This window comes from Pyrgilauda ruficollis, unplaced genomic scaffold (assembly GCF_017590135.1).
Source record: "Pyrgilauda ruficollis isolate IOZ18807 unplaced genomic scaffold, ASM1759013v1 scaffold129, whole genome shotgun sequence".
NCBI lineage: Eukaryota > Metazoa > Chordata > Aves > Passeriformes > Passeridae > Pyrgilauda > Pyrgilauda ruficollis.
In genome coordinates this window covers 131,604-158,515 of record NW_024511321.1, presented here as the reverse complement: position 1 = coordinate 158,515, position 26,912 = coordinate 131,604, and the positions used below count along the sequence as shown (strand labels likewise).

At 48.7% G+C, this 26,912-nt stretch overlaps 1 protein-coding gene across 4 annotated transcripts in view; it reads right to left on the bottom strand.

The window, feature by feature from the left end:
* Positions 1 to 415: 415 nt before the first annotated feature.
* The window catches only part of FERMT2 (FERM domain containing kindlin 2), a 50,575-nt gene continuing 24,078 nt past the window's right edge, over positions 416 to 26,912 (bottom strand). Inside the window, exons 4-18 of one of the 4 annotated variants that reach the window (XM_041458559.1) lie at positions 20,389 to 20,523; positions 16,805 to 16,837; positions 16,130 to 16,355; positions 15,898 to 16,000; positions 15,368 to 15,475; positions 13,609 to 13,743; positions 11,986 to 12,035; positions 9,682 to 9,806; positions 8,218 to 8,324; positions 7,662 to 7,883; positions 5,350 to 5,370; positions 4,757 to 4,881; positions 3,759 to 3,900; positions 1,619 to 1,882; positions 416 to 1,140 (exon numbers count right to left, since the gene is read on the bottom strand). In XM_041458559.1, coding sequence (XP_041314493.1) covers positions 1,709 to 1,882; positions 3,759 to 3,900; positions 4,757 to 4,881; positions 5,350 to 5,370; positions 7,662 to 7,883; positions 8,218 to 8,324; positions 9,682 to 9,806; positions 11,986 to 12,035; positions 13,609 to 13,743; positions 15,368 to 15,475; positions 15,898 to 16,000; positions 16,130 to 16,355; positions 16,805 to 16,837; positions 20,389 to 20,523 — 1,706 coding nt within the window. In that variant the 3' untranslated portion in view covers positions 416 to 1,140; positions 1,619 to 1,708. The remainder of the gene's footprint in view (positions 1,141 to 1,618; positions 1,883 to 3,758; positions 3,901 to 4,756; positions 4,882 to 5,349; positions 5,371 to 7,661; positions 7,884 to 8,217; positions 8,325 to 9,681; positions 9,807 to 11,985; positions 12,036 to 13,608; positions 13,744 to 15,367; positions 15,476 to 15,897; positions 16,001 to 16,129; positions 16,356 to 16,804; positions 16,838 to 20,388; positions 20,524 to 26,912) is intronic. The other 3 variants (XM_041458560.1, XM_041458561.1, XM_041458562.1) reach the window with 3 other exon arrangements.

Below are 26,912 nucleotides of genomic sequence, written 5' to 3'. Positions count from 1 at the left end.
AGTGACAGGACACAGGGAATAGCTTCCCACTGCCAGAGGGCAGGGATGGATGGGAGATTGGGAAGGAATTCCTGGCTGAGGGAAGTGAGGCCCTGGCACAGGGTGCCCAGAGAAGCTGTGGCTGCCCCTGGATCCCTGGAAGTGCCCAAGGCCAGGCTGGACAGGGCTTGGAGCAGCCTGGGATAGTGGGATTTGTCCCTGTCTTTGGCAGGAGGTGGAACAAGCTGAGCTTTAAGGTCTTTTCCAACCCAAACCATTTCAGAATTTTGTAACTTTTTGGTGGAATTTGTTTCAGGAAACCTGGGATAAGGCAGCAGGAAGGAGCCCAAGGCTGGGATGGCTCCACCCTATGGAATTGTTTATGGCCTTTCCATAGCACAGGTAGACCCCAAAAACCAGGAGTGGCAGCTGAATGTTAAATAGAAGATTTGACTTTTATTTAAAATAAAATGTATTTGAACATAGTCTTGATACCACGGACTATGGGAACGCAACACTGGATATTCCTTGGCATTAGGTGGGCACGGGATCCCTCCTCGTTAGCGTTAATGTGGGAATGGCTTAATGAACCTGGTGGTCCTGGCCCCAGGGATCAGCTACTGAGGGTGTTGTGGCACAGCTCTGGAATCCCCTTTAACTTAATCAAAATTTACTGGACTGAAATTGTATTTTTTGTGGGTTTTTTATTCCTTGGTTTGTCCCCGTACCCCTTCCAGACATCCTACAGTTACTGCTGATCTATGCAATATCCTAGCTGGCTTGTGAGACTAGTTACAAAAACTGTACAACTTTATAAAATTTGTGGTTTTTTACATTAGTTACACAAAAACCTTTACTTCATAAACCTTTTACTTCATATCATAATGAAAAAATTTGCATATCAGAGGCAGAACAGTGACTATGCTGGTGAATACTAAAAGTGTCATAATACAATACGGTGTACAAATAAAATTAAAAAAAAAAAGACAATATAAATGATTATCAAAAGGCAAGTTAAACAAATAAAACCAAGCTATAACAGACTAACAGAAGATCATCTTCGAGGCCACACAAAACTATCCTCAAAGTCATGTCAGGCACCTTCAGAGTCCTGGTGTAGTGTGAGAGGAGAGATGGCAGCTCTGCTTGGGAGCAGGACGACTTCAAACATGTCAAATGTACAGAATAAAAACACAAAAAAAAAGGAAATAAAACACTCATGCATTAAACATGATAAATAGACTTCATATAGGTTAGCCTTGGATGGCTTTACAAGAAGATGGCTTAGAGTTCTCTTCAAAAATTGGCTTTTTTAAGTCAGTTAAATCTTTATCCTGGTCTGCCCATCGGAGTCTGGATCTGTGGGTCACTGTCACCCTGCCCAGACACGGTCTGGTTATAGCAAATTAACAGAAGTGCTCATTAGTGCACACAGATTAACTGATCTGGTAATGCAAAAAAAAAAAAAAAAAAAAAAAAAAAGAAAAAAAAAAGAAAGAAAAACAAAACAAAACAAAACAACAAAAAAAAAAACCAAAAATCCAATTGTTAAAAAAAAAAAAAAAAAAAAAAAAAAACCCAACCAAAAAACCAAATTTTAAAAAAAAAAAAAAAAAAAAAAGATACATTTCAAGCTTACTTTATTAAGCAGCATTATCTCAAAGGACAGCTTTGGAAAGTTAAACATGAATATGGCCGTGGGGGCTCGCGGGGGCGAGGCTGGCGGGGCTCACACCCAGCCACTGGTCAGTTTGTAGAACATCTCCTCGTCCAGGCTCTCGTTCTGGTCCTTGGCCCGCGTGGACAGGAAGATGTAGCCCCCGATGAACTCGTGCACCACCTTGCAATCCACCTCGGTGCAGATGAACGACACGCGCACCTCGTCCGCGAACTCCACCGTCACCTGCGGGGGCACGCTCAGCTCAGCCCGCCCTGCCCTCCCCAGGGAGCTGCTGCTTCCCTTGCTTCCCTTCTCCCTGGTTTTTCGGGGTGTTCAGATGGGTTTCTAATGCCTAAGCAAAATTTTGTGGTGCCAATGTAGGAGTGAGCCCAGAGGAAGCCAAGGGCTGGGGCTCCTCTGCTCTGGAGCCAGCGGGTGCTCCCCTGGAGAGGAGAAGGCTCCAGGGAGAGCTCAGAGCCCCTGGCAGGGCCTGGAGGGGCTTCAGGAGAGCTGGAGAGGGACTGGGGACAAGGGATGGAGGGACAGGACACAGGGAATGGCTCCCACTGCCAGAGATGGAGGGATGGATGGGAGATTGGGAAGGAATTCTTTTCTGTGTGGGGCTGGCCAAGGGTGCCCAGAGCAGCTGTGGCTGCCCCTGGATTCCCTGGAAGTGTCCAAGGCCAGGTTGGACAGGGCTTGGAGCACCTGGGATAGTGGAAGGTGTCCCTGCCCGTGGCAGGGGTGGGATGAGTTGATCTTTAAGGTCCCTGCCAACCCAAACCATTGTGGGATCCTGGGAATGGTAATTTGGCCTCGAGGATTCTTATGAGTTCCTTCCTCCTTTAAATATCCTATGACTCTTATTCAAATATTTAGATACTGAAATACTGTTTATTGCCTTTTGTATTGTTTTATATTTATTTATCCATTCATTTATTTATTTAATTACCATTACCCCTTGTATTCTCCCATGACTCAGAAACAATCCCCCAGTGTGTTTCCACCTCTCCATGGTGAGAACATGGTCACACTTTCCCTGCTTCCAGGGAAGCAGGGACTGGGCACAGACCTGTTGAAGTCTGGGCTTTCTCTGCACTTTTCCCTGGTTTTCTAAGTTGAATTTTGGCCACTGAAATACCTTATGGGGGCTGGGGGAGCTCATTTTGGAGTGACTGAACAAACCATTCATTTATTGATGCTCGTTCTCTTTTTGTCCCCCCATCACTGACAGCTCTGCAGGAGGGATGGGGATTCCCAGCAGAGTATCCAAGCTGGATAATTGGGATATCTGGGCTTGCAACTGAGTCAAAACAATGACTCTGAGGCAGAGGGGGACGCTGAATAATTTTTCCAGCAACTCTTAATGAGCTGCAAACTGCAGGAGAACAGCCCTCACGTGTCCCTGGCAGTTTTAATTGCGTGTTCTGCCAAAAAGGAGCCCAAAAATTTGTGCATCCAAATGTAACAGCAGGGGGAAAGCCCATCTCAGAGCTTGGGGAAGGAACTACTCAGTTTTGTTTGCTATTTACATGAAAGTCTGAGTTGTACAGCAAAGGAAAGGAATTTTAGTATGGATAAGGCCATGTATATTTGTGATATGGGTTAGGATGGGGCCTGAGCATCAGAGCTGAGGTTTCACTTCATTTAATTGCGTGGAGTTCAGAGAATGGAGAAAATAATTCCTGGCTACAGAAGAGAAAGATTCAGGGTTTTTTCTTAGGGGTCACACACAACTCCACCAGTGCCTAAAGGAACTCCAGGAGAGCTGGAGAGGGACTGGGGACAAGGGATGGAGGGACAGGACACAGGGAATGGCTTCCACTGCCAGAGGGCAGGGATGGATGGGAGATTGGGAATTGGGAATTCCTGGCTGTGAGCACGGTGAGCATGCCCAGATTTACTGTGGCTGCCCCTGGATCCCTGGAAGTGTCCCAGGCCAGGCTGGATGGGGTTTGGAGCAACCTGGGATCGTGGAAGGCCCATGGCAGGGGGTTGGAACAAGATGAGCTTTAAGGTCCCTTCCAACCCAACTCATTTGGGATTCCAGGATGCCAGGAATGGTTCCTGTCTCACTGGCAGGAGCAGGGGAGAGGACGGGGTGGCAGACACATCTCACCATTTTGATCTCCCAGTTGACATTCCACTGTTTCATGTTGCTGAAGCGCCAGGTCTTGACGGCGTCGCCCGTGCTGGCGTCCATGCGGATCAGCCGGTTGTAGGCGATGCCGATCAGCTCATCCTTCTTCCCACCCTGGAACCTGGCAGAGGGATTGAGAAAAACAAGTGAGACACACAAACCCAGCAGCTGAGTTTACTTGTCAAATCGTTTTTATAAATCAGAGCAGCTCATGTTTCTAATTTCAGCTGCAGCGTGACTTCCCCAGCCAAGGATGGGCACAGGGATGTCCTTGCCCATGGCAGGGGGTTGGAATGAGATGAACTTTGAGATCCCTTCCAACCCAACCCAACGCAGCCAAACCCAAGGCAGCCCAAGGCAACTCAATCCAATCCAAGGCAGCCCAACCCAATCCAACACAACCCAATGCAACCCAAACCAAACCAACCCAACCCAACCCAACACCATGGAACCCAAACCAAACCAACCCAACAGAAGGTAGCCCAACCCAATCCAACACAACCCAATGCAACCCAACCCAACCCAACCCCATGCAACCCAAACCAAACCAACCCAACCCAACCCAATCCAAGGCGGCCCAACCCAACCCAATCCAACAAAACCCAATGCAACCCAACCCAATCCAATGCATCCCAACCCAAACCAATCCAATCCACCTCAACCCAACCCAAGCCAATCCAAGGTGGCCCAACCCAATCCAATCCAACACAACTCAATGCAACCCAACCCAATCCAATGCATCCCAACCCAAACCAACCCAACCCAATCCAATCCAACTCAACCCAACCCAATGCAGCCCAACTCAACCCAATCCAACACAACCCAATGCAACCCAACCCAAACCAACCCAACTCAACCCACTCCAAACCAACCCAACCCAATCCAACTCAACCCAACCCATTCCATGATGATTCCAGGGTATCACTCCTGCATCCATGAAGGAAACTCCTCCAGCCCAGCCCCGCAGCACCACCCACCTTGCGTTGAAGTGCGTGATGCCGAACTCTGGCAGCGACTGCCAGGCTTGGATAAAGCGCATCTTGGCCTCGATGAGGCTCATCTGGGCCACGTTCTGGTGAGCCTCCAGGATGCGCGCCGTGATCTGCAGGCGGCGAGACACAGCGGGGTCAGGGGACAGGGGACCTCGGTGCCACCTCCGCTGCCACGCGCACGGGAGCGGCTGGAGAGCCGCCGCGGATCCGAGCGCAGATAATCAATAATTCCTCCCCTGAGGCTTTATTTCAGCTCTGACTGCTCAGAGCCCACGTGGAGCTTCCCATCTCCAGATACAGGAAAGCAAATATAGATCAGAGCTGTCTGGAGGCAAAGAGCCACTCATGCTCTCGGGAACTTTAAGGATGTGAGCGAACAACAACGCAAATTTGTGGTGTAGGGTTTCCGGTTTTACCCCATAAATCACTGGGGACTGTTATAAAAACCTACCAGGGCCCAAGTGTCACGGGGAGGGTGCAGGTTTTGTTAGTGCTTTCACTGCTGCTCTCTAAACCAAAGGGGCTCTAGATTAAGTTTATTTTAAGTTTATCTTAATTTTATTGTTGCTGTCACTTACCAAGTCTCTTACATAGCCTGGCTGAAGATGGCAAGGCGAAATGAAAAAATAAAAAAAAAGAAAAGGAGGCAGAAAGAAAAAAAAGCAATCAGAAATATGGCAACAAAGCAAAGAAAAAGTGTAAATTAACTGCAAACCAAAGTTCAAGCAAAAAAAAAAAAAAAAACAAACCAAAACAAACCACATGCACAATTCCTTAGGTGGAAAAGCAGCCGAAGGGAATATGAGCAGGGACAAGCGAGCAGAGATTCGCTCATGCCGGCCCTGCTGGAGCACTGGAGTGACCCCAGCTGGGCCCTGGCATTGTGGAGAGATGGTTTTGGTCCTGAGATGGTTTGGGACGGATTTCAGGAAAAGTTCCTCCCCCAGAGGGTGCTGGCACTGCCCAGGCTCCCCAGGAAATGGGCACAGCCCCGAGGCTGCCAGAGCTCCAGGAGCCTTTGGACAGCGCTGCCAGGGATGCCCAGAGTAGGATTGTTTGGGGGTCTGGACTCTGATCCTTGTGGGTCCCTTTCCACTCAGGATATTCTGTGATTCTGTGGTCCTGCTGGAGGGTGAAGGGGAGGGAGAAGCTGCCAGTTCAGAGGTGGGTTCATGGCCTCATTTTCCTCTCCACATCTCTGCACAAACTCCAGGCCACTCTCTGGCCGGAGAAGCTCGAGAGGAAGCTCAGGAGCTCACTCTGAGCACAGCAGATCCTTCTGTTTGGGATGTGTGGAGAAATGATTGGGATGCTGCTTGGGACAACAAACAGATGAAAGGAACATCAGCTGTGCTTCTCAGAGACATGTCTGCCCCAGCTGGCTCTGACACCAAACTCTGGCAAGGCACCTGGGAACTCTGAAAATCCCTATTTTGGGTCAGTTTTTTAAATTTTCATATAGGATTTGGTGCTTCCAATCCCAACCTGCCAACCCTACGCTGCTGCACGTGGAGACAAACATCACCCCAGTGCGTTTGGGGCTGGTGAGAACTCAAGAGCCTCCATAAATCCACAGCCAATTCCCATTCCAGCAACTCCTGTTGGCTGCACAGCCTCCTCCTCCTCCCCTGTGCCTCAGAAGGACCCTTGTGGTCAAATTCCTGACATTCCTGCAGCCTCCATCCCTCATTCCTCTCAGCAAACATCCTCTGCTGCTCCAAGCTTTGCCTCTGGCCACCGAGGAAAATCCTAAATCTGCAGCTTAGCTGATGCCTATGAGGGCCCTGGTGTCCACACCATGGCCACATCTTGACTGGGATCATCCCCATCATGCCCATCCCCACTATTCCATGGATTTTATTTTTATAACCAGGATACCTGCACAGTAAGCAAGTTCTCCAAGCTAATATTTTTCCAGGTGCCTCTGTTTTACCGGAAACCTAGAAATTATTTTATATATATAAATACATCTATCTATATATATACGTTAAAATAGTATATTTATGCAGCCTCTTCTCCATCCAAGGGGATATAAAGGCTTATTCAGGAGAATAATAAGGGCTATATAAAATATAACTCCACTGCCAGGAAATCATCGTGCTGTGCCAATAAAAAGTTATATTTTTCCGGCTTCTCTGACTTGCAGCCTTCTTCTGGGCTTGGAGAAATCATATCCAGCCCCAGCCAACAGCCTGAAGGATTTAAGTCACCAAAAGGCCACGGAGCAATGCTTTCCTTATTTTTGCTGCTGTTCTGACATGTAATTCTCTTTGAGAGAACCCTGCATTTATTCCCAGTGCGGAACAGTTCAGCCCTGTCAGGCAGGGATCGGATGGAGCGTGGATGGAGTTCAAGCACGAGTCACAGCAACTCAAAACCGAAGCAATGTTCCAAGGACTGGCATTTGGAAGCAGTGGAAAAGCAAAGAGAGAAATATGCAAACCGTGTTACAGCCAAGTGTGGATAAAGCACTGCAAGCAACTGCAACTCCGCTGATCCCGGGGATTTCTCCATGGATTCTGTGCAGGGGAAGGGGTTTTAACCCCAGCACCGGGCAGAGATGGGGCAGCTGGAGCCAAACCATTATCAGCAGGGGCCAAACCATTCCCAGAATGTGTTTAAAATAAACACCAAGCAATTTCAAATGCATTTCCAATCGAAGGTTCCCCGCCGTGTCCGTGCACTTCACACAGCACGTGGCAGAACCCCGGTGCTGGGTGCCATCCCCGGGTACTGGATCCAAACCACACCCTTCAGTCCCAGCTCATTTTAGTAACCACGTGCATCCCAGTGAGTGAGGACATCCAAAACATCCAAACCACGCCGTGTTAAACACCAGCCACCGCCGGCACGCGTGCCCAGCCCAACCCAGGCCGACAGCAGCACCTACCTGCTTGTTCTTGTACTTCTTCAGGTAGCGAGGAGAGACCAGGCACTCGGGGTTGATGTCGGTGTTGATCTGCTCCGGGATCAGCTGCGGGTCTGGGTTCAAATGCTGCATTTTCAGGAAGGACAGGATGTTCTGCACTTCCATGCCGTAGGAGCTGTCGGCCATGGTCTTGCCCTTGGAGGCCAGGCGGCAGGCGGCCATCCAGCTGGCGTACTGCGTCTCCTGCCCCCCAAAACAGGGACATGTGTCTGTCACAGTCATGGGGGGAACACCAGACCCCTCAAAAAACACCCCATGGAGACCTCATTCCCCTCCCAGCCTCAGGAGACTCCGGCATGCACAAAGACAGGCAGAAACCCAACCAACGTGTGGCCAAAAACCACCCAGCAAAGCCAAAGCTGATTTTCTGCTCTGAACTCACAGGTGACTTGGAGCACATTTGGAATGCTGAGATCAGACAGGTGAGAGCATTTTTTATTTGTTTTTTAAAGAACAGCCCCTGAGCAGGAGGGTGGGAAAAGCTTGAAGAGGTGGCCACTCCAAGAGGTGAACTTACGTTGTCGCAGCGCAGCCAAATCTCGTTCATCCCCTCCGCCACTGGAATCAGGAGTTTGATGTTGAACTTCTGACCAGAGATGTTCACATCAGGGGTAACTTCACATCCTGCAGTGAGGGAGATGGTGTTTAGCACGGATGTGAGGAACTATGATTTAAAAAGTGGCAAAGAAAGCGAAAATAGGAAAAGAAAGAGCAAAGCTCCCTGACCCAAAGGTCTCCAGTGGCATCTCAGTGCTGCCAAAGGTTTGTCCCACATCTCTGATGGGATGAACACTCCACACAGCACAGAAAAACCTGTCAGATGTCCCTTTCTGCAAGTGTCAGGAAAATGGCGGGGAAAGCAAGACCTGATCTGAAAGCAATGAAGCCGAAGTGAACGCACACCCAGAGAACTCTTGGATCCTGTCTGGAATCAGAAATGGATCCAGTGGCTGGCAAACACCCCAAAATCTTCATGAAAGGATAGGAAAAGGTGACTGGATGGGTGCTGACTGTCACCCTGAAACCCCTCCATGTTACTGATGAATGATGGGATGCCACGAAGTGTTTCAGGCCAGGCTGGGTGGGGCTTGGACCATCCTGGTTTAGTGGAAGGTGTCCCTGCCTGTGGGAATGAGGTGGAACTTTGGATGGGCTTTAAAGCCCCTTCCAACCCAAACCATTAGGGATTCCATGATTTGGCTGTGAGCATCCCACTCCTGGTGCCTGGAGAGAATTCCAAGTGGTTGTGTAAACACAGGGGTGATGAACCGACCCAGCCACGGCAGCGTGGGCACCGCGCCAACGCCGCCTCCAGATTTCTGAAAGTGCCGTCACAGCAGATTTGTCAAAAGCCCCCAGAAAGGTCCTGGGGGCTAGGACTTGCTCCCACAGCAGCCTGAGGTCACCTGGCAATCCCCCTTGCTCCTGCTTCCACTGGGAGAACACACGAGCTCAATGCAGCTCTGCAGCTGCTGGAGCAGGAATGTTTCACTTGACATAAGGACAGGCAGCCACCGCAGGAATTTCAGCTCTGGACTGAGGCTGCTCCCAACCAGCAGCAGGGAGAGGAGGAGAAATAAAGGCAGCAGAGGAAGAAAATGGTCTGTTCTTTCCAGTTTCTGCCATGGGAGTCAGTGCAATCCTTTGGAGAACTGACAGAAAGGAGAAGGGCAGGTGGAAGGTTGGAACAAGGTTTGGAAGGTCCCCTCCAACCCACACCATTCCATGGTTCTCCAAGCTCTCTTCCAAAGCTATTGGGGGGCTGGTGGGCTTCCCCATGGGATCACATGTAGCCACTGTTTGGAACTCCAAGTCTGTGCCATGATATCAAACCAGCCACCTCATTCCTTTACACACCTTTACCCAACCCCGGGATGGAATTCCGATGCGATAAAGCAGTGGGAAAACAAGATGCAGGAGGAGCAGCCTATTCCTGGAACAAAAAGCAGCTTCTCTTAGCCCAACCTTGCGCTTCTCTTACCTCTCAGGTTCATCTGGTGAGAAGGAGTCCCGTTGGATTCCTCTTTGCTTTTGTAGCAGGAGATGGAGGTATCTTTGAAGGTGCACCAGTAGGGTTTGTAGCCTTTCAACGTCAGCTTCTTGGGCCTGCAGGACACGTGGAGGGACATCTCACTTGGTCTGAGCTCCTAAAACAAGCTGCTCCCCAGGAAATCTCAGTGTTTCCTGAGAATTTCAGCCCTGGCAAGCTGCTGTCAGCAGCCTGGGTTATTCCCACTCCTGCCTGGGGGCTCAGCCATTCCTGCACTGCTGGATCAAGGAGCTGAGCTCCAATTCCAAGTTTGGACTTCTAAATCCCAGGGAGATAATTTGGGGCAAAGTGGGGGGAGCTGGAGGACTGTGCTACAAAAACAGAGGAGTCCATGAACCACTGCAAAATCTGCCTCTCCAGCCACCACATGAAACTGGAACCACTCTGCTCAGGCTCTGGGGGGAAGCAGCACTTCCAAGGACACATCAGTCACGCACACGCCTGAGTGCACTCCTTGTTTTCTTTTTAAACACTCCACAGCACAAAAAGTTCCCTTCTTTTCTACAGAAAACATGGGTTTTGCTCGATTCTGCAGGAGAACTGGTGGCCCTGCAAAGTGAAGCACGCTGAACTCATCCCAGTACAAGCCCAGAGCTTTTACAGAGCCCCAGGTATCAGAATATTTTAACCTTCCCTGATTTCTGAACCTTATTCTAAGGCTGGATCTGCAGCCTCTCATGCATTTCTTGTGTTTTCATCTCACAAACAGCTGCTGAGAGTATTTTAGATGGGATATGAAGAAGAAATCCTTCCTTGTGAGGGTGGGGAGGCCCTGGCCCAGGGTGCCCAGAGCAGCTGTGTCTGCCCCTGGATCCCTGGAAATGTCCAAAGCCAGGCTGGACAGGGCTTGGAGCAGCCTGGGATAGGGGAAAGTGTCCCTGCCCATGGCAGGGGATTGGAACAGGATGGTCTTTAAAGTCCATCCCAACCCCAAACACTCTGGAATTCTATGATTTTAGCTGGCAAGGGCAGTAACCTGGCTGGCAGGGGAGAGAGAACCATTCCAAATCTCTACAGCCACACCAGGCACACATTTACAGGAGTTAAATGTATGGAATACACGGGACATGCACTGCTCCCCCAGTTCCCCTCCCCAGCTGAAGTGTGACAAGAGGCACATCCAGAGCTGGGACAGCTCCAAACATTGCACCATTCACACTGCATTTCTGCCACTAAAATACCACCTGAGCCCTATTTTTAGGAGCAAACAGAATTCTGTGTTCAATCTGACAGCCTCAAACCCCAACCCCAGGGCTTAGGGCTTGCACTGACTGAGGAACCAGCAGCTCCTGGCTGCTCCATCCCCTGGTGCTCCAATTTGCAGGCAATTAGCTCCCGGAGTGGTGCCTAATTTGATTGGCAAATCAGCAGATCAAGGGGAAGAACACGTTTTTTGTTTGTTTGTTTGTTCAAGGGAGGGAAAAAACACCCACTGAGGGGCTGGGCACAGCCTTGAAACTTCATCCCAATTAAGCCAGACCACAAGCCCAGACAGAAGCAGAGACCTCATTAATTCACCTCTGGAGAGGGAGAAGGGGTTTTCAGAGCAGAGAGTGCCAGGTTCTGGCTCCAGAACCAAACAATTCATAAAATAAAGGTTTGTTCCAGAGCTACTTCACTGTCTGCAGCTTTTTCCCCCCCTCACCACTATCCTGCAGCTCTGCTGTGAAATCCCATCAGTGTTTCCAGCTTCCAGAACTTTCACTGCAGCAGGCAATAAATTGCAAAAGATGGTGGTGGCTGCCAAAAATGTTCCTCCAAGTCCAGACGCTGCCGCTCCCGGTTTCCATGAACCACCAACCAAGTCAAAGCAAGCTAAAAAAAACCCCCTAAATCCTGAGCAAGCTGAGAGGGGGCAGAGTCAACTTAACCTGCTCCTTTTGGCATGGAGAGACCGGGATCCTGGCTGGATAGAATTCCTCAGCCTCCTGCAGACCAGGAGAAGTCTTTGAGGGAGGTTTTTAGGTTTCACTCCTCATTTTAGGATGGTTTGTTCTCTCCTGGGCATTAAATGTGTTTAAGAAACATCCAAGCACATATTGCTGGCTATAGAATGCACCAGAGCAGGAAAACACCTTGAATTTTGTATTTAAGAACCAATCAACTTAAGTATTGAATATTTTGAATATCATAAGGCTGGGAGATAAAAAAAAAAAAAGGAAATTAAGAGGCAGGACCATTAATTATTCACAGGCATTACCAGTTCCACAAGCAGCTCTTCCCATCAGCACTTACTTGAAGACTTTAATGTAGTCAGCGAGCTCTGGGATGGAAGTGATGTCACCCTGGAAATCAAAGGTTATCCCAATCACTCGGAGCAGTGGGATCAGGAGGGAAGGGATGTGGAGCAGGGGAGGGAACCAGGAGCCCCATCAGGGCTCAGGGGCTGTGAAACTGCTCCTGAGAAAGCCCCAGCCACTTCCCAGGAGAAGCCAGCAGTGAAAAATGCAGGGCCCAGCTCTGCTGTTCTGAAAGCAGAGGACAAGGTTTGATTTTCCTTTGAGGAATTCCTGCTGCTGCCGGAGCCAATTCCCAACCGCGGGGTCACCGGCGGTCACGGCAGCAGAGTTTGCACAGGGAATTTTCTCCTCCCTTCAGTTATTCCTGATGCTCCAAACAAAAGGGGAAGAGGCAGCTCTGCAGAGAACTAACTGGGATTTCTAAGCCTAGAAAGACTTTTTTTTTTCTCCTCCAAAATTTTGAAAATATTGAGTTTAAATTCCCTTTGTTGCATCAGGGTGGCGCTTGCAATTCCCAGGAGCTGGAAGTAAAAATAATTTCGAGGGGCAGGGAAAGGGAGGATTGCTCCAGGAGCTTCCAGTAGCAGGACAGTTTACTTTCAGTGTGCAATGAGAAAATGTTTACAGATACCACAGGGAAAAAAATGCAGAATCTAAACAAACAATCCAGTAATTGCCCATTATCCGTATTCAATTACTCGAATGCATCTGGAAATGGCTCCTGCTCCAAAGCCCTACGGAAAGGGATGGGTTTTTTTGGATGAATCATTGTCCTCTTCACTCCTGTCTGGCAGGGACTGTTCCTCAGTGATGTGTTTCAAATCTGGTTTTGCAAAAGGAATTACAAAATATGTCTTGGTGATAAAAATTTGTTGTTATTTCTGGTTCGTACTGCAAAACTCTGCTGTTCTTAATGCCAATAAAGCATCTAAGGATGGATGTAGCTTCAAAAAGATCTGTCATAAACACTTAAAAATTATATGAAGTGTAAAAGTGGAAAATTTCAGATTTTAGGGTTGGAAAGAGACGGTTTAAATGTGCAAAATGCCTGGAAAAGCTGTGCTGGGCCAAGGCTGACAGGACTGAGTCCTTTTAATGCACTTTAATTTTCAGGCTTTATATTTTTAAAGGTGGAAAACCAGTGTTAAAATGGCACATCAAGAAAGAAAAAACCCAAATGCTCTGAAATACAGACCTAGGCTAAAATCCAGTCTAATAAAAATAGGGTTTCATAAGCCTAAATTAGTTCTGAAAATCCTGCAGCTGCTTTAGGTGCTGTAAAACATGAATTAGAAACAGTGGAAGAGGAAGCTCAACGTGGAAAACTCAGTTATTTGGGAAAGTCAGTAGTGAGGATAAAAAACAACTTCATTTCCATTTAGTTTTCCATTATTTCATCAGGAGGGTGGCCTGGTGCAGGATCAGTAAGATCCTGGCTCCTCCAGGACTTTTCCAGACCCTGCCCGGGGTTCCCTCATTCCAGAACTATCCCTTGGTATCTAAAGAATATTTTAAAGAAAATATTACTGAGGTGTGGGCAACTTTCTCATCAGAATTAGAAGAAAAAAAAGGAAAGAAATGAGTTTGGATGCCTGGAAAAATTCCCTGCAGCCCTTACCAGGATTGTTGACGTCTTGCCACCTTCCAGGGTGATTTCCAGGTCCGAGAGCGCGGCGTCCACCTCGTCCACGTCCTTGTCACTGTGGTTCAGGTGGTTTTCCGAGGACATGATGGACAGCTTGTTGATGTGGTACTGGAAAGGAAGGCCAGGGTCACACCTGGGTGCTCCTGTGACCCCAGGATCCCAGGGGATCATGGTGATACAGCTGCCGTGCTTGGGAAGCGGAGTGGAAACCAGAGTGGGACACCAGGAGCAGGGGCCAGCAAATACTGGGGGGGTTTGCTGGGTCAGGAAGGACCATCCTGGATGTTTCCAGTCCAAGGAGTCTCCAGGCACTGATCCTGAGGGAGATCTCTGGACCCCACAGGGCAGAGCTGCTCTTTCCACCAGGCTGAGGTTGGAGGGGACCTCTGGGGGTCACCTGGTCCCACTCCCTGCTCCAGCAGGGCCACCTGGAGCTGTTGTCCAGGACCACATCCACCTGGCTTTGGAGTAACTCCAGGGATGGACACTCCACAGCCTCTCTGGGCAAACTGCTCAGTCACCCTCCTGGTATGAAGATGCTGCCTGATGGGCAGAGAGACCCTGCCGTGTTCCAGCCTGTGTCCATGGCCTCTGCTCCTGCCACTGGGCACCTCTGTCCACACCCTTTCCTGCCTCCCACCAAGTGTTTATGGATATTTGTAAGATCCCCCATCCCTGGAAGTGTCCAAGGCCAAGTTGGATGGGGCTGGAACAACCTGGGATAGTGGAAGTGTCCCTGCCCATGGCAGGGCGTGGAACAAGATGACCTTTAAAGCCCATTCCAACCCAAACCATTGTAGGATTCTATGTCTTTGCATCTGTTTTCACCCCAGAAAACCAAAACATCCATAAAATCTCACAGGAAGAACCGTGCCCAACCCACTCTGGAGCGCTTGGATGTAAACTGAGTCATTATATTTCTGCTTTCCACTCTTTTTTTCCTGGGAGGGGCCCTTGGAGCAGGCAGCCCTGCTCCTGAGGGGGATATTTCTGCATCCTACAGCTCCAAGGTGTGCCAGACCACACGGAACAAATGCCTGCCATCCCTCTCATGGAAGTGGATAGCAGGTGGAGCATTTATGCCAAATCACACAGAGCATTTCAGAAACCAGAAAAATAAATAGTTCTGGGAAAGCCACAGATTATCCCCAGCTGGTTTGGGGGCAGAGAGCCAGAGAGGCACAGTTCAGTAACCCCGTGTTCGTATGGGATGGGTTAAGAAGGACAAAACTAGAAGTTAGGAGAGATATAAACATGTTTGGTAAAAGCAGGTCAAGTTCTTTTTCAGGAGGGATAATTGGTGGCAAATATTTAAATTATCTCATAAACTCAAGTGAGGATCTGAAGATGGGAAATGACCCAACTTCTACCAGCATGAGAAAGCCAAGCTCCCTCCAGGGATAAGGTGAGGCTTAAAACATGATTTTAAACTGAAGAATGGATGGTTTAGATGGGATATTGGGAAGGAATTCTTGGCTGTGAGGGTGGTGAGACCCTGGCACAGGTTGCTCAGAGAAGCTGTGGTTGCCCTTGAATCCCTGGAAGTGTCCAAGACCAGGCTAGAGCACCCTGGGATAGTGGAAGGGGGTTGGAACTGGATGAGCTTTGTGGTCCCTTGCAACCCAAACCACTTTGGGATTCCAAAATTTCGTTTATCAGATTAATGAGCACAGAAGTCCGAGAACAAAACCAAGTCTAACCCAACCCAGGGGCGTCTGGGGCTGTGTCTCACCTGCAGTGCTGCAAACATCATCATCTCCTCCTCCGTGCACTCGATCTCCTCCAGCAGGATTGCCCACTTGGACTGCTCGTACAGCTGGTTGATCCTGATCGCGTCGTACTGCGGCACAGAAACGCGGGATGCTCGGAAAACCAGGAGCCCAGCTCGACACAAACCACCCCATCCACTGAAACTGCCCCTGCCCACGGCAGGGGGTTGCAATGAGATGCTCTTTAAGGCCCATTGCAACCCAAACTATTCTGGGATTCTGTAATCTCTCATCTCAACACAAGACTTTGATCAGAGATTGAAAATCCTCAGCCACAAGAAGTGGCTTTAAGAACTCTTTAAGCACCTCTAGCAACACCTATAAACCCTGGTATAATGGATCACAAATCCTGGGTTTGACGCCTGCACAACCCATTTTTAAACTTCCACGGTCTTTGGGAGATTTACCAACACAACAGTGTGTTAGAGATCACGCACCCTTCACTCCAAAGGATGGAAATTTCAAAATGAGAGCAGAACAAGGAGCTCTGTACCTTTGGATTCAGGTCAAAAAAGCTGTAGTACTTGAACCGGAGTAGCAAAGCCTCGTTTTCCTTCACCTCCTGCTCCATGAGGGATCGGGACGAGTCCAGCCACCTGTGGATTGCCAACACGGGATAACACACACGGAGCGCTCCGGCGGAGTCGCCACGACGCTCTCGAGAACACAATTAAAAAACCAGCAAAAAAAAAAAAAAAACCCAAATCCTCAGCTCCTGAACTCACCCTTGGTTGATTTTGGCCTTATCGAGCAGCGTCTGGGGCTTGTACATTTTGGCTAAGGACTCCGGGGAGGTGACGGGCTGGCTCACGGCCAGGATTCCCGGGTTGCCCTCGGACAGGGCGCTGTCGCCGAACCAGGCGGACGTGGGGGACAGGGGGCTGCCGTCGTGGGCGTCGTAGGTCGGCGTCATCGTTTTGCTATAGAGTCCTGGGCTTGAATAGATATTTCCTACCAGCGAGGGGAATAAAAGCCGGGAATTAGTCTTAGGGACAAGCCCTGCCTGCTCCCGGCCACGCCGGCTCTGCGCAAACCTGGAGCCGGCGGGTGGAAAACTTTCCCTCCTCGTCTTTTCGCAACGGGAAAAATGCTGCGCTGCTTGTTCTCCCGTGAAAACCTGTCCCTCTCCTCTCTCTTGGCTCTTCTCTGAGAGCAAAACTGATGGAAAACTCCTTCCAGCCCAAAGGATGGGAAAAGACTCAGGTCTCCCACACCGGGAAGCTCCTGCCCCCTGAGTTTCTGTGGCATCTGGGACATGAGTGGCCCCCGACTTACCGGTATTACCTGTTGCTTAAAGATTTTGGAAGTCAAAAGTTTTAGAGGAGCAGGAAAATAAACTAAGGATTGCAGCCAAAGAGACCAGAGGCAGAGGGCAAAAGTCCTATTGAGGTGGAGCTCACCTTTGACGGGGCCGATGTAAAGAATATCGGTGCCTATAGAGAGGGAAAGAAAGGAGGGAAGTGAGAAGGCGAGAGAAAGTCACCCGGAGAGCAGGAGAAGGACAGAAGCCAAAAATGGGCGTTTTTGGAAGAGGGCAGAACAGCACAGGTGAGGTTGCACCACCCTAATGGAGCGTTTGCAGCAGCGCTGGTGGCAGCAAAGCAACTGAAGTGACTTCCCGTTATTTTATTCACGTTACGAGGACAGCTGGGCATGGAAATGTGGCATTCCCGGATGGAAAAGCTTGCTGAGGTGGCCACACAAATTCAGGATTAATGTGCTGAGTGGTGCGATGTGGTGCCAGACTGATCCCAAAGCAAATGTTACTCCCAGGCCTTTTGAAGCTTCACAGCTCGTACCGACTCAAAGCAGACATAAAAACACCCAAACATTTCAAAATTATTAATCTGAAGAGGAAAAAAAAACCAAATCCAGCTCGGTATTTCATAGCTTAAAATAGCTGAGAGCTTAACAGAGAGGTTGTGGCTGCCCCATCCCTGGAAGTGTTCCAGGGGAACTTGGATGGGGCTTGGACAACCTGGTCTCTGGATGGTGTCCCTGCCCTTGGCTGGGGGTGGAATGAGAAGAGTCCCTTCCATCCCAAACCATCCAATGCCTCTCTTCAGCTCACAGGGACACTGAATTTTTACAAAAAAATCCAGATTTTCAGAATAAGGGAGGCTCAACCACCATCTCCTAATGCCAGGAATTCCCTTGTGTGCACAGATTGGCCAAGGAGCTCACCCAGCATCACCTGGGCACAAATCTGCCCACCAGAACCAGAAGGTCCAACACCACTCTGGATTTTTGGGAAGGGGCTGTGTCCTTCCTAAATCATGAGCCTGCAATTCAAGGGACCCAAGCTCTCCCTCCCAGAGCTCTGCTCAGGGTGTTGAAGAGTTGAGATGCCACAAACAAAACCTTCTGTGCCACCTCCTGCTGCTGCCCCGAGCCGCCACCTTGGGCCACGCTCCAGCTCCTTGCTCCAAACCATCCTCACACTCTCGTGGCCAAGGAGTGACAGAAAACTGAGCTGGACTGGGAAAGACCAAGACCAAACCAATGGAAAAACCTTTCTGAACCCTCAATTTTCACGATGGACATCTCAAGGAGCAGGAAGAACGGTGTGAATCAGCAGCATCCATGTCAGTGACAGCCAACATCGTGGCTAGGAAACTCCAAATAATTACAAACCTGATTCTAAACTGCCTGGCAGGGTGGAAAAATGTAAGTGAAAACCACCAAACAAGGATGCTTTGAATGCTCCTGTTTGTTTTGCTGGCATCCCAGTCTGGATCAATCATCTGGGGACCTGTAAGCACCATGGGGACCTGTCACCAAGACAGATCCAGCAAACCAGTCATGAGCAAAACAGCAGCAGGGATGTCAAGGGATGGGAAAATCCACCTTCATTTGCAAGGACAAGGCCAGGCATGATTTCCAGGTTTTTAGACCAGGTACTTGTACTTTGGGGGCTGGGACTCCACAATCCTGAGGGTCCCTTTCAACTTGAGCTATTCTGTGATTATAAAAGCAGCAGGAAGGTGCTCTCCCCATGGATTGTTACAGCACTGGAGCACAGAACTCCAACAAAAACCAGCCATAAACCACTTCCCAAAAGAGATCTCCCCTCCTCCCCATCCACCCCCACTGAAGCTTCAGCCTTTACATGGCTTGGGCACACAAAGCTGAGCATCAACTAGAACAACAAAAGAAAATCCCACTTTTTGCCCCAAATTTTGGGGAAGTTTGTTCCATGAATACCCCCCACATTCCTTGACTGAGTGTCTGCTCCATCAGAGCAAAGCTTCCCCTGCACTTTTCTTCTCATCTCTTTCTCCAAACACCTGAAACATCTCAGAAGAAGCTTCCCTTAAAAAATTTGCCCCAGGCAGGCAGTGTCATGGAAAGTTCCTGCAGAAATAGCAAAAAATTTGGCTAATTTATATAAACAAGTGACTACAGGTCTTCTAATGGAAACTGTTGGGCAACACATCCTGTGGGTGTATTGACAACTCTGCCCACTGGGATTTAAATGGTTTCACTGCCAGGTTTGGGGGTACTCAGTGACAAAACACTCCCAAGACATTGAAATCAGCACCTCTTGAATTATTAATTAGTTTTCCAGAAGCTTTCAGCACACAAACTGATGTTGAAACAACGCTAGAAATGATTTATTCAGATGAAACCCACGACTTTTATCGAATGGCACCTGAACAGGCAGGAATTCAACCTGCTCTGAGTGATTTCATTCACAAGGAGAGCAAAAGCAGCCAAGTGACTCACTGGAAGAGCCATAAATAATTAAAATAAAGCCCAGCTTTTGCATACATTTCCCCCAAAGAAGGCCAAGTCTTTCCTATTAATCTAACAGAGATACTCTCTGTGAACACTGGCTGTTGGAAAGGCTTAGAATGGACTTTCAAGATGAAAGTGCCAAATGGAAATGAAAATTGACTGGAGCCTTGCCCAAATTCTCTGAGCCAGGAGTGGAAGAGGACAAGTCCAGAAGTATTTTTAATTTTAAGAGAGGAGAAAGAGTGGGATCAGAGCAGAAGGAGGATTATTTTTCCTTGTTCCAGACCCGTGGTGCACATCACCCTGCGCAGCCAAAACCTTCCTTTCTGCAAGCCCGGTGCCACCACTGGCACTAACCACACTCCATGACCTTCCCTGCAGCTGATTTAACAACAATTTACACAGCTTTACAATTCCAAGGTAGTTTTTTTTAATTAAAGCTGCCCTGCTGACCTTGGATTGCTGGATTTAAACCCGAGAGCTTTGGCAGCCAGACACGTCTCCCCTGCTCACCACCGCGGCTTTCTCCACAAATCCATTTGGGATAAAGTGCTCCCACTTGGCCAAAATTATGGTTTAAACTCCTGCCATTTGCCTTCAGACACCAGACTTCCAGCAGCCATGGAAAAAAGATGAAAAACCCCTCTGCTTGCAAACACCTGCATCAATTTGCTGCCTGTGGCAACTCCATCAGGGATGTTACTTCATCAGGGATGTTACTCCACCAGAAATTCCCTTCCCAGTCCTGCTCTGGATCTGGAATCCACACTGGCCAACCAGCCTCCAGCAATAAAAGGATTTTTTTAGCATCACAATCCACAGCTACATCATTCATGTAAGGCAACACTAAAGCAATTATAAAACTCTGCCCTTGCTGGGCTGCAAATACAGAGCAGAACGGTGGCACAGCCTGAACCACGCCAGGAATGTAGACATTAGCAACGATTTTCCATTTAACTCCTTTCTCAACAGGGTAAGAAAAGCTCTCAGCAACACCATCTGAGTGCTCAAGTGGCCACACTTGGGCTCTGGATTGTTCTGTGAAGCCTGGGGGTTGCTCTGCTCCCAAAAATGCGTGACAGCTCCAGCCCCAGACATGCATCCGTGCGACCGAGTGCTGCAGCCCGCCAGGACTTGTGCCATGGATCTGGGGTCTGTTCCTTGCACAGACCCTCAGGAATTCCATCAGCCCCACGTTGCTGTGCCAGTTTTTTCCCCTGCTCCCATTTTTTTTTTGCCAGCTCACCCGACCCCGGTGTGATCAGAGGCCCCTCCAGCTCGAAGGTGTCATCCTCACATTGATCGTCCAATTTCTTCTTTTTTTTCTTTGATGGATCTCTGGGTTTCCTCAAAAGGGAGAGTTCTTCTGGATGCCTGATGTCTGCAGGGGAAAATGGATCACTTTTATAATGGCAGGATGGGAAAAAAGGAGAAAAAAAAGGGGAAAAAGGGGGAAAAGAAGAATATCCTTCCATGAGGAACAACATCCAGCAATGCCCAGTATCTCCCTTGGATGAATTTCCTGTTCTGTAATGGTTAAAAATCAAGTTGAGGACATTTTCCCTGCAAGCCTGTTGGAAAGAAGTAGTGTCCTTGGCTGGAAAGGTAACATAACATTTGGATAAAATGTGGAATTTCCCAGGCACAGTCACTCCAATGTAAATGTGAGCACTGTGACAGAGCCTAGTAACACCTTCATACATTAAATATAAATAATAAAAATAATAACCCCCACATTAACTATATAAAATTAGAAATAATATATAATATCATAATAGTACACAATAATATTAAAGTCATATAAATAGAAATTATAGAAATAGAAAAAATAGAAATAGAAATAAGCACACAAATCCCTACTTAGCCATGTAAGCAACAGTCCAGACCCTCTCACTTCCACAGGAGCAATCCAAGAGTTAAAGCCATTTATTTACACATCAGACTGGAAAGTTTAAAGCCTATAATTTACCCACTTTTTAAAGAGATTTTGGCCAAAGTGTTTCCTTTTCACAGCAAACCTCTCCCATTTTCCTGCCTGGGACCAACCTGAACAATGTAAAACCCATTTAAAATGAGGAGCATCCCATTGTATTTGTGACTTGAGCCATGGGAATACGGGGAGCAAGGAAAAAGGGAATTTTTATTAAACACCAAAGCAGTACTTTGGGTCTGCTGCACTCAATTCCAGGTGAGAAGGAATTTCCTGGGAAAGCAGAGCCCACTGTCCTTTGTACCACTGAAACCACTGAGGGCCTGGAGCAGGACCAGGAGTCCCTGTGCTTGGTCAGTGTGTGGGAGCTGACCTGGAAAAGGATCCACCTGGGCATGGAGCCATCCAAGTGCAGTGGTGAAAGCCTTGGAGAGCTCTGAAATACAGCTTGGATTGGGAAAATACAGGCTGGGAGAGCTGGGAATGTTCACCTGGAGAGGAGAAGGCTCCAGGGAGAGACAGGACACAGGGAATGGCTCCCACTGCCAGAGGGCAGGGCTGGATGGGAGATTGGGAATTGGGAATTTCTGGCTGGGAGGGTGGGGAGGGGCTGGGATGGAATTCCCAGAGAAGCTGTGGCTGCCCCTGGATTCCCTGGAAGTGTTCAAGGCCAGGCTGGACAGGGCTTGGAGCAGCCTGGGGTGGTGGAAGGTGTCCCTGCCGTGGCAGGGGTGGAATGGGATGGGATTCAAGGTCCTTTCCAATCCAAACCAAACCATCCTGTGATTCTCGGATGATTCCGTGGGGATTCTGGACATGCCTGAGCGTGGAAGGAGCTCTGGAGTCTCCTCTGCAGCTGGCTGTCCACGCTGAAGCTCCTGTGCTGTTTCTTGCTCTGTTTTTTGCACCTATCACCCCAACACGCTCAGCTGCAGAGCTTTCCCTTTGGAATGCCCTGTGGAAAGCAGCCCTGGTCCCATCCCTGCTGCAGCAGAGATCAGGAGCAGGAGCTGGCTGGCTTTTCCCACCCAAGGAATGCTGAAGGACACAATCAGCCATTATCCCAGCCAGGAGAAGCTACAGGGCTGGGATCTCACCACGTGCTGGCAGCAGTGGGAGTTCCCTGAGCACTCCCAGGATTGTAATGAACACTGGAATTTGGTTCCCAGCAGGTGACCTGAGCAGGACACAGCCCCACAGTGCCCACCCTCACCAGCATCGTTCCTTCCTGAAACAGGCTGGGAAATGCCACACTGGGAACTGCCCCATCCAGGTGATTTTCAGGGGTGGATCCCACTAGCCCTGGCATTCCTGAATCCAGAGGCTGCACACCTCTGGATTTAACTGTCTTTCATATTGTAGGTGTCCCATCCCAAACCATCATCTAGCTTTAAGTTTTATTTATATTCTTGTAGTTACTTACACACTATATTTCTATATATAAATACTGTGCATATATATTGATATCTATTTATTTTTAGAAAGCATTATTTCTTTTAAGCTTTACTTTTATTTCTATATTTATATTAATCTATTTCAATCATATCATTGAATCCCACAACAGTTTGGGTTGGATGGAACCTTAAAGTCCACCTTGTTCCACCCCCTGCCATGGGCAGGGACACCTTCCACTATCCCAGGTTGCTCCAAGTCTTGTCCCATCTGCCCTTGAACACTTCCAGGCTAAAAATATATAGATTTAGATATCTATAGGGATGTTAAATCTCTAAAAAATATATAGATTTTTATATATTTATATTTTATATACAATCTTTTTTGAACCTATAATTTTATTTCTGTATTTAGAGATACTTATTCCTGTATTATATATTTTACTCCTTTTTATATATAAGTTTTCTCTAATTTCAGCTTTAATTTAACCCTGATTTATTACCACTCCACAAACATCATCCCACTAAACCCCATCCCTGCCTCCACCACCCACCCCTCCAATTTCCCTGCCCAGCTTTTTGACCATTTCTAGCAATAAACACCCAGAGGCAGCTCCATGCATTCCCTTTTATCCCAGCCAGCTTACCTCATGGAGCAGGAATCTGCTGGGACAACCGGGGTCACATGCAGGGGACAAGAGGCAGCACAGCCTAAATCGAGGAGTTCCCCTGGTATTTTGGAGCAAGGTTGAGGCTCTGAGGCTTATTTATGGTGCATTAGCAACTCTCAGCTGGAAGCACTCAGGGAGGCCAGGAGGAGGCTCTGGGCCAGGCTGGGATTCTGGAAGCAATCCTGGAATCATCCCAGGGCTTGACCATCTGATAGCAAAGAGACTTTTTATAGTCCCTCCGTTGTTCCTGATGCTCCCAGCGGGATAGAAAGGATCCAGGGCAAGTTTTGGGCAGCTGCTTGGAAGCAGCACATGGCTGCAGGGGGTGGAGCAGCAGCACATCCCTGGGATGCCAGCAGGGATCCTATGGATGAGCAGCAAATTCCTCCCAGCTGCATCCATCCACAGCCTCCAGGACTTTACAAACCCACCAAGGCAGCTGAGGGAATGGATTCAAACTGGAGGTTTAGATGGGATTTTGGGAAGGAATTCCTGGCTGGGAGGGTGGCAGGCCCTGGCACAGGGTGCCCAGAGCAGCTGTGGCTGCCCCTGGATCCCTGGAAGTGTCCAAGGTCAGGTTGGACAGGGCTTGGAGCAGCCTGGGATGGTGGAAGGTGTCCCTGCCATGGCAGGGGTGGCACTGGATGGGCTTTGAGATCCCTTCCAACCCAAACCATTCTGGGATTCTGTGGGAAGGAGAGAGAGAAAGGCCTGAGCCTGGAAGGAAGAGTTTTGGAGCTCAAAATATGATCAGAAAGGCGGCTTTGAATCTCCAAGAGAAATTTTTCCAACTCTGGCACGAAGCTGTTTTGCTGCCTGCAGCATCTTCTCTTCCATTTGCCTGCAAGATCCTGCCTGTGCCTGCTGTCTGGGACTGAAGGGAAATCCTTGGCCTTTTTTTCCAGTGTAATCCCTCATTTCTCATCCAGCCCCTGCACAGATCACCCAGCCCAGCTGTGCCCATTTATCTCCCATTCAAGACAAACTCCAGAACTGGGATTAAACCCTCTTCCTTCACAAAGCACCATCTGCACCCTGCAAGCTGATTAAAAAAAATAAATCTTCCTTACAGGGTGTAAAATTCCCAATTTATGCTCTTTTGCACTAAATCCACTAAGTAGATCTTGCAGCTGCTGCATCTTTATCCACCAAGGTGTGTTGTGATGGGGATGCCAGAAGGGTTTGGGGTGGAAGGGACCTTAAAGCTCATCCCATTCCACCCCCTGCCATGGCAGGAACACCTTCCACAATCCCAGATTGCTCCAAGCCCTGTCCAACCTGGCCTTGGATACTTCCAGGGTCTCCCATTCCCACAAAAAAACAGATTTATGGTTTTCTTACATATAGAACATGACATCATTGACTGGAAGGGCTGAGTATGGACTGACATCCCCAAAAACTGAAATGGTGGAAAATCACACTACTTTCAGTATTCAGTTCTCATAAATACAGATAATAATCTGAGCCACAAAGACATTTTTGATGTAGAAAGAAAATTAATGTTGCAAAGAAGCTTCTGGCATCCAATTTCCTTCCCCGTTTCTGGCTCCCCTAAAGGCCAGAGGGCTGGTTCACCTCCTTAATTCTTGAACATAAAAACCTCCATAAATTTACTTGCAGCACAGACAGCACTGAGGGGAAATCCTCTCTTTAATGCTGATCCAGCCACCCTCCTTCAGGAAATGTGTTTTGAAGTGGGATATCTCTGGGAAGTGGGATTTCTCTGCACTTCAGCACTGCTCCCTCCAACCAGTGACTCATAAAAATTACAGCCTTTGTGCATCACTCTGACGAGTCTTAGAGAAATGAGACCTCAAACTTCATTTTTCTTCCATTTCAGACTTAAAACGAAAAATAAAGGTGTTTTTATTTCCCCTTGGAATGAGTGAATTCTGTGGATGGTTTTTCACAGTGTAAGTTTACAGAATGAAGCATCCGACTTTATCTGCAACATAAATTCTCTCGAGATAAAGTTCTGCAAAACAGACCAGAGGGGGAAAAAAAACCAAAAAAGAAACTAAAAAAGGAACTTGCACAACCTGAGGAGTGTCTGGAGATAAGGCTGTGTCTGTGTTGGACGCTGGGCAGTATCTGATGGAGCAGGTCCTCACCTCCCCAGCACAGTTTACTGGGTTTGTACATTCAGTACATTTTATTATGGGTTCTTCAGATGCCCAGGAACTTAAATATTTATCTGGGCAAAAGCCAAGCTCTCCACTCACTGCCTGGGGCCCTGCAGCTCTCTCAGGACATCCCACAAAGCCTCTGGAAATGCCCAAGGAGCGCTATGGGTGTGGAATCAGCTGGGGCTGACCCTGGCAGAGGTTTTGCTGGAGCCTTCCCAAATTGTGGGTGGAAAATCCAAGTGCCTGTTGACTTACGGATTTGCCAAGGGAGCAATGATGTGCAAAACCACCCAAAAATGGGGTCACTGGGGTTTGGAGGGGTTTGAGTGTTTGTGCCAGTGGTTCCCAGAGCCGAAATTGGGCACCACCAGCCCAGAGAGACCCAGGAGGAGAAGGAGAAGGAGGAGGAGGATGCAGGCAGCGGTGATGGAGCCAAGCATTACTGCAAGGCCAGTAAAAAGAGCCATTGGAGAGGCAGAGTCAACAAACACTTGAATGTTTGGATGTTTTTTTTCCGTAAGTGGGACGAAATCCCCAGGCTCCCGTTATCTGGATGCCTCCTGGAGCACAGGCAGCACTACAAGCCTTGCTCCTGAAGTGGCTGAACTGCAGCTCCAGCCCAATTAAACTCCATTAATTTAATCCCACAAACAAGAGAAAAACAATCCACTCACACCCTTCCCTCTGCATCGGCCCATAAAGAGCAATCCCAGTAATTCCAAGGAAGGCTTGGCCAGCATGCCCTAATGTCTTCAGGATGGAATTCTATTTAAAGGGTCTCTGTCAACAGCAGAGTAAGGATGAAAAAATTCACTGACTCACACGGTGACATAAAACCTGATGCTCCTCCACACCACTGGGGTGGGGACAGGGGGGGAGAGAGGAAAGGAATTTTTTTTCTCCATCTCAGACACCCTGCAACTAAATCTGGTTATTTCCCTGACCCCAGTTCCTGGGGCTGGTCTGACAGCTGAGCACGGGCAGGCAATAAAAGGGGAAAACGCCGCAGCTGGCAGCGAACGCTGGGGCCCTGCAGCTGAAAAAGCTGAGGACGTTGCAATTTGGCCTGCTCTCGAAATGGGAAGATTTCCTTCCACACCCATTCCCTGGACATATTTAGAAATAGCTGTGCCACTGCCAAGGCTCTCTGCTCGTGGCAGGGAAAGGCAGCAGATCCATCCTCGGTGTTTCACCGCCGCCGCCTCCCCCTGAGCGCCATCCCCGAGCATCCTCCTGATGCTCCTGAGCATCCACAGCCTGCATCCCCTGAGTCACTGAGGTTGGAAAAGACATCCAGGATCATCAAGTCCAACCTGTGAATCATCCCCACCTTGTCACCCAGCCCAGAGCACTGAGTGCCATGTCCAGTCCTTTCCTGGACACCTTCAGGGATGGGGAATCCAAACCTCCCTGGGCAGCCCCTTCCAAGGGCTTCCAAGCCCCTTCCTGACCACCCTTTCCATAAAGAAATTCCTCCTGAATGTTGCTGTTGCTCCCCAAATTCCCCCTGAGATGCTCATGTGCATCTACCAGGACTCCATGATTTTAGGAAAAATGCTCCTTTATTTACCAGCAGCGTGTGAAGGAAGAAAAGAAAGTTTAAGAGGTTTGCAGTGGCCAGGGATGGTGGGATTCCTGTCCTGTGCAGGGCC